The following is a 16687-nucleotide window of genomic DNA, read 5'->3' as shown; positions in this document are numbered from 1 at the left end:
CACTGGGTTTCAGGTGTACAGTTTCTCACCTCAGCAACTGGATATATCACCCCACCCCCACCCCCAAATTTTCAGTCATCCCTTATCACAAACTTCAGCTCTGTTCAACATTGCCTATCAAGTTTAGAGAGTGTCATCTTTGACATAGAAAGCAAGAACCTCACAGCAATGGAATAGAATTGTTTTTTTCTCTGTTGTCTGTTGACATGCTTCCTCTCCAGGATGATGGACCTAAGTACTCAAACAGAACTAAGAAGGCATGGGGGTGGGGTGGCACAGGGGAACCACCAGCAATTTTTTTGTTATCTTCAGCATTTTCTTAAGCAATGGCTTGTTGGGCCTCAGAGCCTGCGTCCTCATGCTTGTGGTGACTTCCACATGTCAGCAATTGTCACTGCACATAAGACTGTCCTTTCAGAGCCTTTGATAGAACATCTGAGCAGCTGATGAGGTTCTTGCAGAGCTACTCAAATTTCTTTCTTTCTTAAAAGAAAACTTATTCATTTATACATATAAGAACTGGAGTACAGGCTAGAGGTGTGGGGGGAGAGAAGATTCACCAGAGATAGAGTGGGGAGCAGAACAGGTGGATTGACTGAAATACACTGTTGAGGGGAGCAGTGGGAGACAAGAAATCTGCTGCATCATGTGGGTTACCTCCCTGGCTGGGGTAGAACTCAGACCACAGCGGTGATAGAGCTGAGACTTAACCGTGAGGCCACAAGGGAGTCTTCTCAAGTTTCTCTGTAGAACTTATATTTTGGCTTATGTGTGATTGTCTACTCAGAATGTCACTGCTAGGGTTCCTTCCCCCACAAGATCATCACTCATCAGCTCTAAATTAGTTTTCCTGATCAGGAGATGCCCAGCTTTTTTCCTGCCTTTTCTTAAATGCACTGCTTGGCAAGGTCTTTCTGTCACCATCTCTTCAGATATCTCCCCCTTTACCAACCAACTCTTCTGTAATGTTCCTTATAAAATCCAGAAGAACCATTTGCTTAGAGCATGTATTTAATTCACAAAGGATGAAATTGTCAGAAAGAGAAGTTAAGTATTTCATTGGCCATTCTCCTTTTAGCTATGATGAGTACACATTCCCGTATGCAGCACTGCCTATATAGAGAATTACCCTAAAATAAAAATAAATCACTGATAAGGCAGGTGCTTTCAGAGCATGAAATATATTCATTAATACCTAGACCTAGCCAAATGGTCTCACGGACCACAAATCCAACATATTTCTAAAGATTGTCCTGGCCTTTTCAGAAGTTCATTGCAAAATACATTGAAGGACATTTTATAGTACTCAGTAAATTAAAACAAGCATCGCATGGTTTTTTTTCTACTTCAAATCTTTGAGACTTCAGCATGGCTCTGTATCTATGATGGCAAGAATCAAACTTTGAAGTTGTTAGAGTATAAGTAAGGGATGAGAACTTTTGATATCTACAACTGATGGGAATGATAATACCAGAATTAGTTATTTCTGTTTTGTCACCAGAAATCTCACGTGTCTAGGTAAAGCAGGATTCTATTCAAACCACATTGCCTCCTACACCACACATTATAGAGCAGCAGCCAGCTAACTGACCCATAAACAATCCCCCATACATCACAGTGTTTAAAACTATTTTAATCTTTGAAAATAAGATAGTTATTGTAAAAATCTAGGTTTCTGACTTAAAAGAACAGAGAATGTGGTAACACGAGAGGCACTTTCTCTCTAGCAGCTCTGGGCTGGTGATGTTCCTTTTGGATGGACACCCTTCCTCTCGGACCCATTATCCTCACCCGTCCATTCTTTACTTTGCCTGCTTATTCAAACTCATCATCTGCCTGGCCACTGCAGTACTAGTGTGTGATGCTTTATTTCTAATCAAAGGTTTTATGGTATTTGAAGATATGTGTAGCTAAGACAAGGTATCAGAGTTTTGTTTTTTAATGGAAGTGATTCAACTTCAAAGTACTTATATAAATAACTAAAAGTATGAAATATTGAGTAGCTTACCAGATAGTCTAATACCATGAGCAAGCTGTGCCAGACAGTGTTTCTGAAGCCTTGGGAATAGATTTGATTATGGTATGTATAGTGTTTACAGTAAATATATTTTCCACAATGCACAGAAGGTTTTAGCCACATAGATACAATGCAACACTGCTAGAATTATGTACTCTTGAGGTACTAAGATTCCTCCACCCTAGGATCTCAAAGGCATTTTATGATCGTTGCTAATGTAAATGTGTTTTTCAAAAAAGTCTTCCTTCTTTTTTTTTTTTTAATGTTAGCACCCTAAGCGGTTGCATGTAAATATCCTGAGAAACCCTATTGGCATACATACATATGACCATAGAGGATTTCTGTAATACCATTCATTCATAGGTGTGTTTAAGTTAATGCCACAAATTAGTACTGTTGACTTTAAAAGCTACTACTTTTTTTCTATAATACAGAAAACTCTAAAGACCATAAAAAGTGACCCATAATTGCACTGCTATTTAACAAATAAAAAACAAGAATAATAGGTGCACATGATTGGAGAGTTCAAACAACAGAGGGAGGTATAAATGACAAGGAAAAAGCTACTATACCTACTATCTCTAAAAAAAGACTTCTTGTAACTATTCCCAGTTGAAATTTTCTATGCATATGCTAGCATTAAAGTCCACTGGATTTTATATAAGGATATATTGTTGAAGTTTTATTGAAATGAGCTTGTTTCTTAATGTGATTTATTTGCCTTGTGTTTAGAATATTGCATGGTAAAATTTCTTTTGTGCATATTATACTTTTATTTTACTAATATATTAAAAGCCATATTTCAATGACCCCTGTACATTTTTCATGCCGTCTTACTCCCAATGGCTTCTGTGCATGTAAGTAACCTGTTAAGTGACTATGCCTCTTTGGTTTCAACTGTTTCCTTTCATTAAGTCTTTTATTTTTAATCAATAAACAACTTAAAACCTTTGAAAGTTCAGTCTTTAAGTCGTCTCCTCATACTCTTTTTATGTCTTAGTTTTTTATTACTTCTCAATCCTATTAACATGTGGCAATTTCATTTAGACCAGAGTAACCTCTTCATGCTACTCATATGTGATTAAGACATTGATGTGTAACATAACTGTTCATTTGTTTGTGGTGGTTGTTGTTATCTAACTCATCCTTACATGTTTTTAAAAAATACTTCTTAATTCAGTAGGATTAGAGATAGGGCTCTGTATTGGGAGAGGGTTGTGTAGATCATTCAGAAAACTTGTTCATCATCATCTTGCTTTTTTGTGAGATGTTTGATTATTTTTATATATTAAAGTATATCAGCTTGTTGATGCACCTCTCTCATAAGCAGATTTTTCCTTAGTGGAAATAAAAAGGCAATGGGAATAAAAATCAATGCCATAGCACTCCTGCTTTTATTCTTGCAACCTTCATCAGTGCATTACTACCAAAGCATGACTAACTAGCACTGCTGCACATAAAACCTCTTGTTCACCTTGATTTCGTGTGTCTGCCATTCTAAACACAGAGAATGTTTCTGGGTTTTGGGCTGTTGCAAGATAATTTACTTTGAAAACTTTTAGTGGACCTTTATGGGATCAGATTATCAAGAGAAAACAAATGCAAAAATACCCATTAACATGCACTAATCCTTATTTTAACATAGTGCTTTTTTTTTTTCAACATATTGAGAATGATTCTGTTTGTTTGTTTGTTTCTGATCTGTTGCATTCTAAGGCATCCTATTTTGCATTTTGAGGTTCTTTGCTACTGGGAAGTTCACGAATGTTAAGGACAGAGCAAATACTCAAAAGCATTTCACCATCTTGTCTTCCAAGAGTAGAAGTTTCTCTTAATGATTGACTGAAATGTCCCAGATTCCTTTATTACACCATGGAATCAATTTCATTAATTTTATTTCAGCCCCTCTAAAATCCAGAGCTTATTCCCATATTCTTTTAAAAATAAATGTCGGTGTATGTCTGATATTTGGTTATTCCCATGCAGAAAAATAATACAGGAAACAGTTGCATGATGTTAGCATTCTTGCAAGAATTTTTAAATGCATGTGAGAATTGGACCATCTTGAACTTCAAGAGGGATGGTCATCCTCTCAGGAAACTTTTTGTAATGGTTTTGTCAAGAGGCAGATTTCCAAATATGTATATATTTAAGTATTCAGTCTGTAGTGATTAGAGAACTCCCCTTTTGCAAAGGTTTCCAGGTTTAGGCTATTTCATACAACTTCCCATCGGTCCATCCTGATTTACTGCACAAAAGCTCACAAAGTTTGGGCCCCTACTTGCATCCCCAAAACTTCCTCCATCCAATGGAATAGCTGGGTTACAATAAAACTTGTGAGGTGCTTGTTTCAAAATGTGAAATCATAATGTTGACTTGACTTTGAAAGAATCTAGCATGCTACCTTTAGCAATTCTCTTAAAAAAAAATGACCAGATGTTTTCATGCATCTCTCATCCATTTCTGAAATTATCTAGCTGGCCTCTCTCTTGATACTTCAGTTGCATTCATGCTATATTCATGTTGATCACTGTCTGTAGAATTTTTCTTTTTAGCATTGCTGATTTCTTAGAATTGCAAAAATATGAACAGCATGTGGTTGCAAATAAATTAATATGATTTGCTGGATACTGCATGAAAAAATATGCAGATCTTTTTAGAACTGAATTTTTATGCATGTGCTGAACATATCTTTCTCTGTTCCTAGTTCAGTTCTAAAGTGCATTTTCATGGGCTTAAAAATGAAATTTTCTCCCTAGAGTTTATATGACTTAATTTACACGTTACATGTAAAAGGTTATATGACTTAAATTACATGAAGCTATATACTGTAAGTTGGATCCATATTTTTTAAAGATATGGTTGTACTATAAGTTTAGTATTACTAGCAAAATCTACATATATGCAATATTCCTTCTATAGATTTAACTTTCTTCTAAATCTTTGCATTTTAGTGTTTGATCAATTAGATCTTGTTACATATGAAGAAGTAGTAAAACTGCCAGCATTCAAAAGGAAAACACTAGTCTTATTAGGTAAGTGTGATTGTACTAATGGCTATCTTATTCTCATCTTCAAAACATTTTGCGACTATTATTTACAACTGTCACTTCAACTTTCTTTTTAAAAAATGACATAGGTGCACATGGTGTTGGTAGAAGACACATAAAAAACACCCTCATCACAAAGCACCCGGATCGGTTTGCGTACCCTATTCCACGTAAGCAATAAATGTCTTAATCTTTTAAACACATTTTCCTAATGCTTTTTAAATATTGCAATTTACATTGTTATTCTGATTACATAAGTAGTAACTGCTTTTTTGTAGCAAATTTGGAAAGTCAAAAAAGAAGAAAATAAGTAAATCATCCTAGCCACACACCCCCAATAATAGTGCTATAACTATTTTGTTGTGTATATACCCTTCTAGGCTTCTCTTTGTGTAAACATTTGTTATAGGTGTGCATACTTATTTATTGGGGTTTTTTTTTTTAACAAAATTAGGCTCCTCCATTCTGTTGTAATTATTTCAACAGTGTGTTATAAATATTCCCCAGAAGAGTCATTCTTTTAAAAAATGGTTTTATTGATTGGGTATGATTAATATTCGATATGACAAAATTTTCTTTGGTATGACAATGCTTCAAATAATAAATACCTAATTGTTGACTTTTATCATTTAAAAACCAATGTACTCTCGGTTATTTATGGTAAAGAATCTTAAATCTGTGATATTTTTATTTCCTTACATCCTGTGCTATTTCTCTTAACCTCTTTTCTTCATTTCCTCAACTATAAAATAAAATAATTCCAGGGCTGTAACGGGGATTTGAGATCATGTGAAATACTCAGCAGATACTGGATAAATAGTAGCCGTCTCACCACTATCATTTTATTCTGATGATTATTCCAAAGTTTAAAATTTGAACCCCAGAACCTTTCAACAGAATTTTGTTCAAGGTGGGAGGAGCAAAAGGAGGTTGGGTTTAGGAGCAACAGGAGAAGTTGTGAACAGTGGCTCCATCCAGCAGGGCCTTTGCATGCCTTCTGCAGCCATGTTCGCACAGGTACCGTTTTCTGTATGCACCGGAGAGCCATAAGGCTTCACAAGACCACCCTCATCCCCAAACCTGTCTGACTCACACACAAAAAGGAAATTCATCAAACATCATTTCAGTTGTTGCCACTGGGGTTTTCTAGTGAAACACTTTTTGAAAAATGTCCTTTAATTCTCCTTATGTCTAGATCATGAGTATAGTAAGTTTAGTTGATAGTTTTTTCCCCGCTCACAAAACACTTGAACTTCTCTTTCACTAAATGGCCAATGAACTGAACTGGTTTTAAAGTGTACTGCAGACCTCAGCCATGCCGCTCTCTGAATTATTCGCCCCTACATGCTTCTATAGCGTGTGTTTAACTAATGAAATGACTGAAAAATGAACAGCATCAACATAATTTGCCCTTTCTTTGGCTTTTGATGTGCCTAGAGAAAGGGTCCCTCTTGTTAAAATTCACACATTGCTATCCATGGGCACTTGGCAACTCTAATGGTCTAGTTGGAGAGGGGAAATACAAAGAATAGCATAAAATCTGTCCTGGCTCGTGGAAGGAAAATACAAGGAAGGAAGAAGCAATTGAAAGGAAGGAAGGATGTCAAAAGAAAAAGAGTGAAGAATGGAAAAAGGGAGAGGGAGGGAAGAAAGAAGAAGAAAGTAAATGGAGGAAGATTAAAAGCAAAGTCCCTGACATCTCTAGAAAAACATTTCCTGAAGTATGTTTTGCAGAATGTTGGTCCTGTTAGTGTCCACAAAGCTAGGACTCTTTGACAGCCATTTTATCATACACTCACTTAGGTCAAGGATCAGCAACTCTTATCTATAAAAGAAAGTAAATACTTGAGACTTTGAGGACCATAGGGTCCTGTCACCATCATTCAATATCTGTGCTGTCTGGTACAGTAACTATTGAGCCCTTGAAATATGGTTAGTGAAACTGAAATTATAATTGTATTTAATCTGTATTTAAATGTAAATAACCAGATGTAGTTTTCCCATTTTTTTAAATTTTTCTTCCTTCCTTCTGCTTAAGACCTAATGCATTAAAGCAAAAATGTTTATGTCAATATTGAATCATTTAGTATCGTTCTTCTGTAGGGATGAAAATAGATCTCATCTAAACACTGAAAGAGTCACCAAACCAAGCAACTAACTGAAGGGGCCTATGGGGACTGATGTCCTACAGATAAACGGGATATCTAGAATTTAATTCTACATAACTACTGGAGTTGGGACTAGGGCGTGGGACATAGATTAAAGAATATCAAGCTCTTAAGTAGAGATTAGGTTTGGAAAGATCCACTGAGACAAGGTCATAAACTCAGCTTTTTTTTTTTTTAAAGATTTATGTATTTGTGCATACAGAACTGAGGTACAGGCCAGACATGCAGGGGCGGTGAGAGGCTTCACCAGAGACAGAGTAGGGAGCAGAACAGGCAGATTGATGAAGGACACTGCTGAGGGGAGCAGCGGGCGGAAGCAGCGGCTAGCTTCATAGTGCTGCACCTTAGCCCATTGTGCCACCAGGGAGGGCCCTAAGCTCAGCTTTCTAAACATCTCTTGACATGTGACTTTACAGATACAACCAGACCTCCAAAGAAAGATGAAGAAAATGGAAAGAATTATTACTTTGTATCCCATGACCAAATGATGCAAGACATCTCTAATAATGAGTACTTGGAGTATGGCAGCCACGAGGATGCAATGTATGGAACAAAGCTGGAGACCATCCGGAAGATCCACGAGCAGGGACTGATCGCAATACTGGACGTGGAGCCTCAGGTAATGCCCTGCCAACCCCAGGTCGCATCACCTTGCCTGCATGCTAAGGTTCTGAATACAGAAATGCCACCAGAATGGCATAAGTCACATAATAATTTAATATTTTACAAGAAAGTGTCAGTAGCGAAGGCATCCTGGGTTAACAGTCTAGAATGCAAAGTGACTTGTGATTGGACTGAGAGCACACACTGTAACTAACCAGAGATCGTTCTCTTATGAGATTTATCATATTCAAAGGTTCAGTTAAGTACCTGATTGGGTCTGTGCCTGCCGTCAATCCTGCAATAATCTGATCTCAGGATGAGACTGGCACCTTGTGATCACAACAGCCACTTTTCCTCTCTCAGTACAGCTCACGCAGGACCATCAGAGCCTCTGCCAGCATCTTACGTTACTCACCAGCGACAAACTCTGATCCTGGGCTTGGGTTTGAAATAGCGCTAGGCTTATGTAAACAAGCATGAGTAAGCCAGGAGGTATCAGCTGGAGTGGGGATGGAGGCCGGGTGGTTCTCAGCCTCTGAACACAGTTTCCTCTTTATTGAGGACAGTACCTAACCCCGAGCAAAACCTAGGAGAAGAGGGATATGGAGAACTTGAAGAGAGCCAGATGCAGAGATGATGAGATGATCTGTAAATAAGTTCTGTGCTAGAAGCAATAAGAATTATTCAACTTGCAAAACAGGAAACCAGAGACTTTAAATCACAAATGCTCACAAGCACTTTTTTTTTTTTAATCTCTGAGGACAAAATAAGCAGACATGGGAAGGACTGGGGAGTTGCACACACTGTGGCAGGTTACAAGAGAGACTTGGGTGCCCTTGTGTCGCCAGGCCTGCCTTTCCTCAGAGTGGTTGGTGCCCCCAAGCCCCTGTCACTTCTAAGTAGCTCAGCATACCCCACCTCGAGCAGGCTGTGCTTAGCAGGAGGCTTACCTAGCCAGCCCAAGCAGGGAAGATCATTGTTCAGGGGCCACCGTGTGAGACTTGGTCCCCTAGCCATCCCCCAGGTGAGGGCAGAACCTGCATGTCCAGGGTTGGTGTGTCTGGGCCTTGACAGCTCAGTGCCTGGGCTCTAAGACCCTAACCTCATGACTGGGGGGTTCACCCATTTCCGTTTCACAGCATCTGATGGGGTTCTCGACCTTGGAACTTTGGAAACGACAAGGAACCTGGTGAAGAGGCTGGGAGGAGAGCAGTAGGATGAACACTATGCAGTTTACTGAATTATTTGGACCTGTATAGAACTAAATATATGATGTGTAACGCAGATTGATTTTTGTTTAACTACGAATCCCTCCTTACTAGGGATTGGAAAAATCTTCTGGCCAGGGGTGGCTAGAGGCAAAGTCTCAATCCTGGTCCTGGTCTTCGACATCCTCTCCTTGGGTTCCACACTGGTCTTCACCTGAACGTCGTTTTCTGCTGGTAGTAATGTCTCTAGCAGTATGCTGGCTGCAGGGCTCCTCAGGCCCCTCTGCATCCCCTGAGTTCACTGTCAGGGCTTTCTGCCTTCCCTGCCGCTGCCACCGCTGCCACTGCCACCCTGCCACCATTGCTGCTGCCGCTGCCTCTCCCCCTCTAGCGTCCAGCTCTCCCTGTGCCCCCGCCCTTGCCCAGTCATGCATTGCTGTGCACTGCTGAGCGGGAGGCACGTCTCTCAGCCTTATCAGGACATCCACAGCAGTAACTTACATGTGGCACTGGGCATCAGAGCGCCCCTGGCCCCGGGCTGGCCACCTTCCCCGCTCCCCTGACTGTTGGATGAGCTCACTGCATCCTTTTGTCCTGCTTCCTGTGCCCGCCTCTCAGAACTCTGACCTCTCGGGGCCGTCTAGCCTGGAGGGCAGGCCACAGACATCCTGGTCTCCTCCTGAGCCTCTTCAGGCCATGGCCCTGAAGTCAGGAGTCACCCAGGCCCTGTTCTTCTTGTTGGTCTGGTTGACCATTCTGGTCCCAGGCTCTCTTGCCCGGGCTGCCCAGGCCTAGTTCTGCTCTCACATTGTGCGCCCGGCAGTAGAGCTGCAGACATCCCTACAGGATCCACACCCACTGGCCTTCGCCCTTGGACTTCTCTGCCTTCAGCCCACTGTCTCCCCAGGCCAGGCACGGCCCAGGTCCTGCTGCAGGGCACCTGTGGTGATGGCCAACTTGCTGTCAGGCAGAACTTCATTGCTCCAGGGAGGCTGTCCTTTCCCTCACACCCCTTCCTACCCAAGCTTGTTAGGTCCTCGGCCAGAGGCCCCTGACGGCTTGATTCTGTTGTAAGCACTCACTACAGGCCAAGTGTTGTGCCAGGAGCAAATGCTGGTATGGATGAACTCCATCCTCCACATATGTCAAAAATTGCCCACGATGGGTGAAGTACCATGTAGCATTTTTAAAATCCTCTCATTCCTGCCATGACATCACTCCCACTGTGTGTGGGCTGTACAAAGACTGGGCTGTACTTCAGCACTGGTGCTCAGCTCCCTCAGTTCAGGTTTAATACTTTCTCCCATCTTAATTTGTTTTTAGGAGGCCAAATTAAACACATATCTAATAGTACTATAAAGCACTGTGAAACCCCAAGGACTGTGGTAAAAACATTAAACTAGAAGAAAATGAATAATCTGGCTTCTTTAAAAATAGCATTAATAGGTTTTGTTCCTATTTTTCCAAGCACTAGTATATCTTACCTTGCAATCCTTGTTACGCTGAAATACGAAATATCAGCGTCCAGATTGATGAAAAAACCAAGGCTTAACACAATTGTGATTTGTCCAAGTTTTTATGGCCAATTAAAAATGAAGTTTGACTTTAAACGGTTTGGGGCTTGGGGTTTGTTTACAGTCCAGAACTTCCACTGTACCATCATACTAGAAGAGGTAACCACAGGCATCCTAAAGCTGGTCCACCCTGTATGTAATAGTACAATTGAAATTTTTGTCTTTTGTCTTAACATGTAGAAAAACCTCTAAGACACCCAAATCTGAGAAAAACTATAGCAATTATTTCTCGTGGAACTAAGGCCGTGCCTCAAAAAATAATCTACAGTCCTGAAGCTGCCTATAATAACTCTGGGTATTATCAAAACTTACCGTTCCAGTTCTAGATTTTAATTTTATTCTGATTTATACATTTGCTGCATTACAAAGTAGAAGCAGAATATCTGTGGCTTGGCTGTTGCCCAGAGAGGGAACAAGCATCCAGGGGTAGCTGTGGCCTTCCCTGGAGTCTATACTCAAAGCAAGAGCCCGCGCCTGAACCAGGGCTGCTTTGTGAAATCTGCTAGTGCTCTGATAACTGCTTTCTGCAGTCACTCTTCCTTTCGCTCTCAGGTTTTTGTACAAAATGATTCAGCCTCTTTCTCTTATATAGGTTTTAGTTCAGAAAAATAAAAAAGCCAAGTCTTAGATCCTTGGTCAATGATCTTTTATTCCTAGACAGAGGTAACCTGAGCTCATAGATGAGCTATATGTTATTTTGGCTGTCAGAACCCATCGTATTTTCAGTGCTCTTTCTAGACGCTCTCTCTCCTCTTGGATTCAGAAAGAGATGTATCCCTGTAAATCTTAACAAATTTGTACCTCTTCTTAATTCACAAGGGATGTGGGCTTAGAGGTCTTCTTAAAGTTACCTATTAATGGCTTAAGAGTAGGAAAGCCTTGTGAAGGTACTCCATTTCTCAAGGACTCTGAGCCTATGGCAAGTTAAGACTGCACCCCAAAACTGGCACCCACTTGAAACCCATAAGAAGAGCAGTTTGTAAACAGATCTTTGCAAGTATCTGAGAAGATGTGTGGTGACTCTGTTGAAGATCTGAGAGCCACTAGACAAGAAATCTTTGTTAGAATTTTAGACATCTTATAATTTCTGAAAATGCAGTGAATACGCCAACTGCAGAGGTTACTCTTGTGACTCTAATAAACATTACATTTGATCTAACCTTGCTGGAGCCAGGACAAAAAGGGAAATGTCACAGATCACGTAATTCTTATCTAATAGGAGTATAACAGCTCCTTCCTTGCAATTAATTGCTAAAGGACTATCACCTGATCCTTAGACACATTAGAGACCTTGGGAAGTGTCATGAGCACAGTCTTAATTGACAGCTTTATGCAGGAAGCGCGGAGTGACCTTCATGTCTTTCAGTTTAAAGACCGAGGGTGCGTGTTCAGCGCAGGGAAGACTGATCCGCAGAGAGCTAATGTTTTCCAAGCAGTGGGTTTTCTGGTGTTGTAAAATGACATAGCAGTCTCACATTTAAACTACTCCAAGAATCGGGTGGCTATCAGGCTGGGGTCACTGAGCAGAGAAAAGACCATTTCACGCCTGAGGTGTCATTCTCGCCTTCATCCATGGGTTCCATTCAGTGCTGTGGGGACTTCCATCTGGCGCTCCGAGTAGCTTCAGGGATGGAAGCAGGGGTAGGATCTGTGCATAGGATTTTTTGCCCACCTCAGTGGCTCAGAAGCTAGCTGTGAGTGGATGTTGGGGTGATCAGGAAACCTTATGTCTCTTTAGACCCTGTAGTCACTTCATTTATGAACACAGGAAGGACAGAAAAATGGCCAAAGATGATATTGACAAAAAGGACATTTCTAAGTGAACATCCCTGTTAAGCTCTGCTGAGCAGTAGATGAACTTTTTCATGATGTTTGTTCCTTGCTTAAGTCTTCAGTCATAAGAGAACTGGCAAAGAAGTTGTCAGGTACCTCTCTCAAAAATGAACATATACAGGCTTGAAGAGCTTTGTCACAAGGGGAAACCAAGCCTATGACTTAAAGCACTTTGATGAATAGTAGAACTGAACCAGGCTCCCTTAACCAACAAAGAAATACTATGTAACTGAAATTCAGAAACACAATCCTAGTGAAAGTGAACCTTGCACTAAACAAGAAAGTCAACACCTTTCTCCAGCCTGCCTCTTAACGACCCTGTATATTCATAGAGACCAAGAGATTCCCCTCAGCCAAGAAGGCATCGGGACTGCTAGTCCATTCTGCCTCAGAAGGCAGGATGTGTTGTGTGGAAGTTATATATCCTGCTCTTGTTTTTTTGTTTTGTCATAAAGACAGTTTATGCCAGGCGTCACATTGGGCATGAGGAGAAGAATGGACAAAACGAACAGCTCCTACAGGCACCTGTGTTTGCAGCGTAGTGGGTGCTGCGGGAATACACCAGTGGGGCGTCTGCCCTTGGCTCACAGCTCACAAAGGACTTTCCAAGAAAAGAACATCAGCACTGAGTGCTGAAGGATCACTCAGCCTGCAACTTATGATAATGTTAAAATGCAAGGCTACTTGAGTTTAAGAGGGAGAGAGGGTGTGGGAATGGGAATGGGGTGATAGAAGTTCCAACAGAGGGAATGGTAAGAAAAGGCCAGGAAGCCCGTAAGAACCTTTCTGGAAATAAGAGTAGCCCAGCTGGTCCCTGGCAGGGAAGGGGAGGAGAGACGCTGACAAGTACGCACAGGCCAACTCATGAGGGCAGGACGTGACATTTATACTGAGGCCAAGAGGAAACTGTTGAAAGCTTTGGAGCAGAGTGGGAGCATGACACAACGGGATTTGCATTTTTGAAAGATCATTTTAGTATAGACTGAAACACAGCAAAGCTGGAGGAAGAGCAAACCAGTGTAACTGCTACCACAGTAAACCAGACAAAAGAGGGAGAAATAGGAACAGAGCTAAAGCAAAGCTATTGAAAGATCATTGAGGAAGTCAACTAGGTGGAGAACAGACTAGACGCGTTAGCGTCTTGTGAGAGGACAGTGAGGTGTGACGTTCCCTCTATGCACACATCAGTTAGTGCATGTCAGGCACTTGTGAATTATGTCTGTATATCTGGGTTCTGCTGTGTGGAGGCCAATTTGTAACCCCTAGGTCTGGCATGGGCCCCAGAGGGAAGCAGATGAAGCAGTAATGCCTTAACCAGCATCAACTGCAGCATCAGATGTCAGCTTTGCAATATGTCGATGCAAACTAGTGGCTTGCCCAGTTAGACACTTTTGATGCCTGGAAAGGAACTGAAAGCGCCCTCAGTTCCCTTGAATGTTGCCTTTGCCCACAGCCACACAGCTCCTGTCTAGCTTCTCCTTCAACCCTGGGCAAAATCGCCCTTCGCTGTGAGTCCCAGGTGAGTCCCACCTTTCATGGGGCAACTCAAAAGGCCTATGCAAGTGTGAATGCAGCCTTCACATCTACACTGGCCAGGATTTGCTCTCCTTGTTACTGATTTGAAATTTAAAACGTGGTGCAACAGGCTGTTGATAAGTGGTATAGCCAGCCTGCCGGTCCAAGTCGGCCCCAAAATGCACTCCCTAGGAATTAACATTCAGGTTACAATTAACAACCAGGTTTAAAAGAACATTAGCTGTCATAATCACTGTTAACTTTTCTGAAGAAAAAAATCAGATTGGTTTATGTGATTCATAAGGAAAATGTCCAGTTTGTCAACCTTGATTTGCTGATGGCTATTGTCTGTCCTTTAGAAGTTATTTATTATAAGTTATTTATTTATAAAGTTGGTAAATTTAAGAATGCCTTGCCAAAAATTTGAACCAAGGGCTTTTTCAGTTGTGTCACTTTTATACACTCATTTAGAAGTTGTGTCAGGTACCTCTCCCTTGAAGACGTTCCCTGTTTTTCTTTGACGCAGGCACTGAAGGTCCTGAGGACTGCAGAGTTTGCTCCTTTTGTTGTTTTTATTGCTGCACCAACTATTACTCCAGGTTTAAATGAGGTAAGAATCACTCCATTTTCCCCCAGATAAACACACCCTATTTGTGTTGTACTTTTAAGAGCTAGGCCTCATCTCATCAAGTCAACAAAATGAAGTTCTGCTGTGTTCTTAAAGCCGCCCATTTAAGATTTCCAGAGCTTCAGTGTTAGGAATTAAGCAGAGAGAGGTGCGGTTTTTCTGTAATCAGACTCATTAGGCAAAGGGAAGCGATCATCTTTCAGTGTGTCTACTTGTAAAGGAAACTCCTCACCGCTGGAGATGAGACTTGCCAAGCGCCTCCCACCCTCCAGGGCTGCCAGCCCTCTCCCTGCCAAGGATTGCATTACCCAGAAAAGCCATAAGAAAGAAATCCATGATTTTGACCAGGCTTCCCAGGGTCCCTAGGCAGCCTCTGAACTGAAACCCATTTAGAGTTTCCATCTTGGCCCCTGGAGACTTCCAAACCTAGAAATAAGCTCCGTCCCTTCTCAGGCCAACTCAGATCAGCAGCTGCTACAGAGATGGTGCCTGCCAGAGCAGGCTGCCTCAGCTCCTACCAGGCTGACGCAGAAGGCCTTCTACTGCTGGCCACGTAAGGGAGTTCGCTGTCTGGTGGAGAGCTGGCGCCCTCTGCCACTGGGGTCCTCACTCACTGTGTCCTGAAGTCCGGTACTGCTGTGGGGTCTAGAAACCACCAGAGGGCTCTCGGCTCTGCTCAGCAAACATTAGTCAGGAAGCCCAAGTTATGACAGTCCAGTGAAGGTTTGGGAATTCTCACTCTCGGTACCTTTCCAGGAAGATTAAATATTTAGATTTCTATGTTACGCCCATTTCCCATCACGGTTTTTGTCATTTGTCATGTCGTTTGCAAAATGTATTTTCCTTTGTAAACTCTACTTTTCCATCTTATTTAACATACAAACCTGTTAGAAATTCCACACTGTGCTTAGTTCTTATCCTTTTGTTGCCATGTATTTTTCTTGAATTATCATTTTGCTTTGTTTTTGTTTTTTGCCTGTTTTCCTACCCTTTTACTAATTTTCCAAAGCTGCCAAAATGGTGCAGAAAGCTGCCTGTAAGTACCAGCTAGGAGGTGATGAAGTACAGCCTTGTGTCTTTAGAGATTTAGAACGTAGACATTTTGTTCCCACAAATCCTTGCTTTTGCTGTTAGAATAAAGGCATTTTGTTTTCACTGAGTTCAAGCCTGCTCACGTGTAAATCAAGCATGCAGACAGCTGTTGTGGAGGAAGACAGTGACAAATATAGCTTCATCTTCTAAGAGCCGTAAGAGGGAATTTTATTTTTCTGTAAAGAGAACGACATTAAAACTTGGATACTTTTAGTCTTAAATCTTCTGGAATGTTTTCATCAGCTCAGATTTCTGAGCAAGTCGTTAACTCTGCTAGTGGTTTTTGAAGCCCACCATCATTCTAATATCCCCCCTGCCCCAGAGAGTGACATGGTGGGAATTGTTTCCTTCTCCTACTGGCAGGAAGCATCCTGTGTTTGGGTAAATGCATGTTTCCTAAACTGGGGTTTTTGCATCGTGTTTAGGGTAAAGCAGAGCTACAGTGAAAATGCTATGCTTTTTAAGCACGAGCAGAAAGTGTGTTGATGTGACCCGAGAAGGTGATCCTTAACTGCGGCCCTGTCAGTGCACCTCACATCCAAAGCCTGCTATGTCCTGCTTGGAAATTTCTGTAAATAACGAAGCAGGCAGGACGCTCTTGTGTCCTAGTGTCCCCACAGGAGAGATTGAGTTCCCAACGACAGAGGTGTCTGTCCCTCCCGACTGCGGTGCCATGCTGTGATCAATCAAGGGTCGTTACTTCTCTTCAGATGCCTGTCCAGAGAGTAGTCGCACCCAAGGCCAGGGCTAGTCACCAAGAGGCTCTTGGAATCAACAGACATGCCTCAGGGAAGAGGAAGATCCTGCCCGAGCACAGGCACCTCACTACTCAAGTCCCTGAAGGGCCTGCCTCTTTTTTTTTCCCTTGAGATCTGTCTCTGTCATTGGGGCCCCATTTTCTAATAGACATGCTGTGTCTCTTGTTTATAGATCTCTTGTTTATACTCATCGAATCCTGCGATGGCCAATATCCGTCAGCCAAATGCTTATTCTATCAGC

At 41.7% G+C, this 16687-nt stretch overlaps 1 protein-coding gene across 16 annotated transcripts in view; it reads left to right on the top strand.

The window, feature by feature from the left end:
- CASK (calcium/calmodulin-dependent serine protein kinase (MAGUK family)) overlaps window positions 1-16687 on the top strand; it is a 350351-nt gene that overhangs the window by 326886 nt on the left and 6778 nt on the right. For 6 of the 16 annotated variants that reach the window (XM_012730304.1, XM_012730305.1, XM_012730308.1 and 3 more), the window contains 5 exons: window positions 4972-5052; window positions 5157-5237; window positions 7652-7854; window positions 9161-9280; window positions 14495-14578. In XM_012730304.1, the coding sequence (XP_012585758.1) occupies window positions 4972-5052; window positions 5157-5237; window positions 7652-7854; window positions 9161-9280; window positions 14495-14578 (569 nt within the window). The remainder of the gene's footprint in view (window positions 1-4971; window positions 5053-5156; window positions 5238-7651; window positions 7855-9160; window positions 9281-14494; window positions 14579-16687) is intronic. The other 10 variants (XM_004689960.1, XM_012730313.1, XM_012730311.1 and 7 more) reach the window with 3 other exon arrangements.

Source organism: Condylura cristata, unplaced genomic scaffold (genome assembly GCF_000260355.1).
Source record: "Condylura cristata isolate star-nosed mole 26May11 unplaced genomic scaffold, ConCri1.0 scaffold00027, whole genome shotgun sequence".
Taxonomy (NCBI): Eukaryota; Metazoa; Chordata; class Mammalia; order Eulipotyphla; family Talpidae; genus Condylura; species Condylura cristata.
Note: the sequence above shows the minus strand (reverse complement) of the source record. Positions and strands in the feature narration are given on the sequence as shown.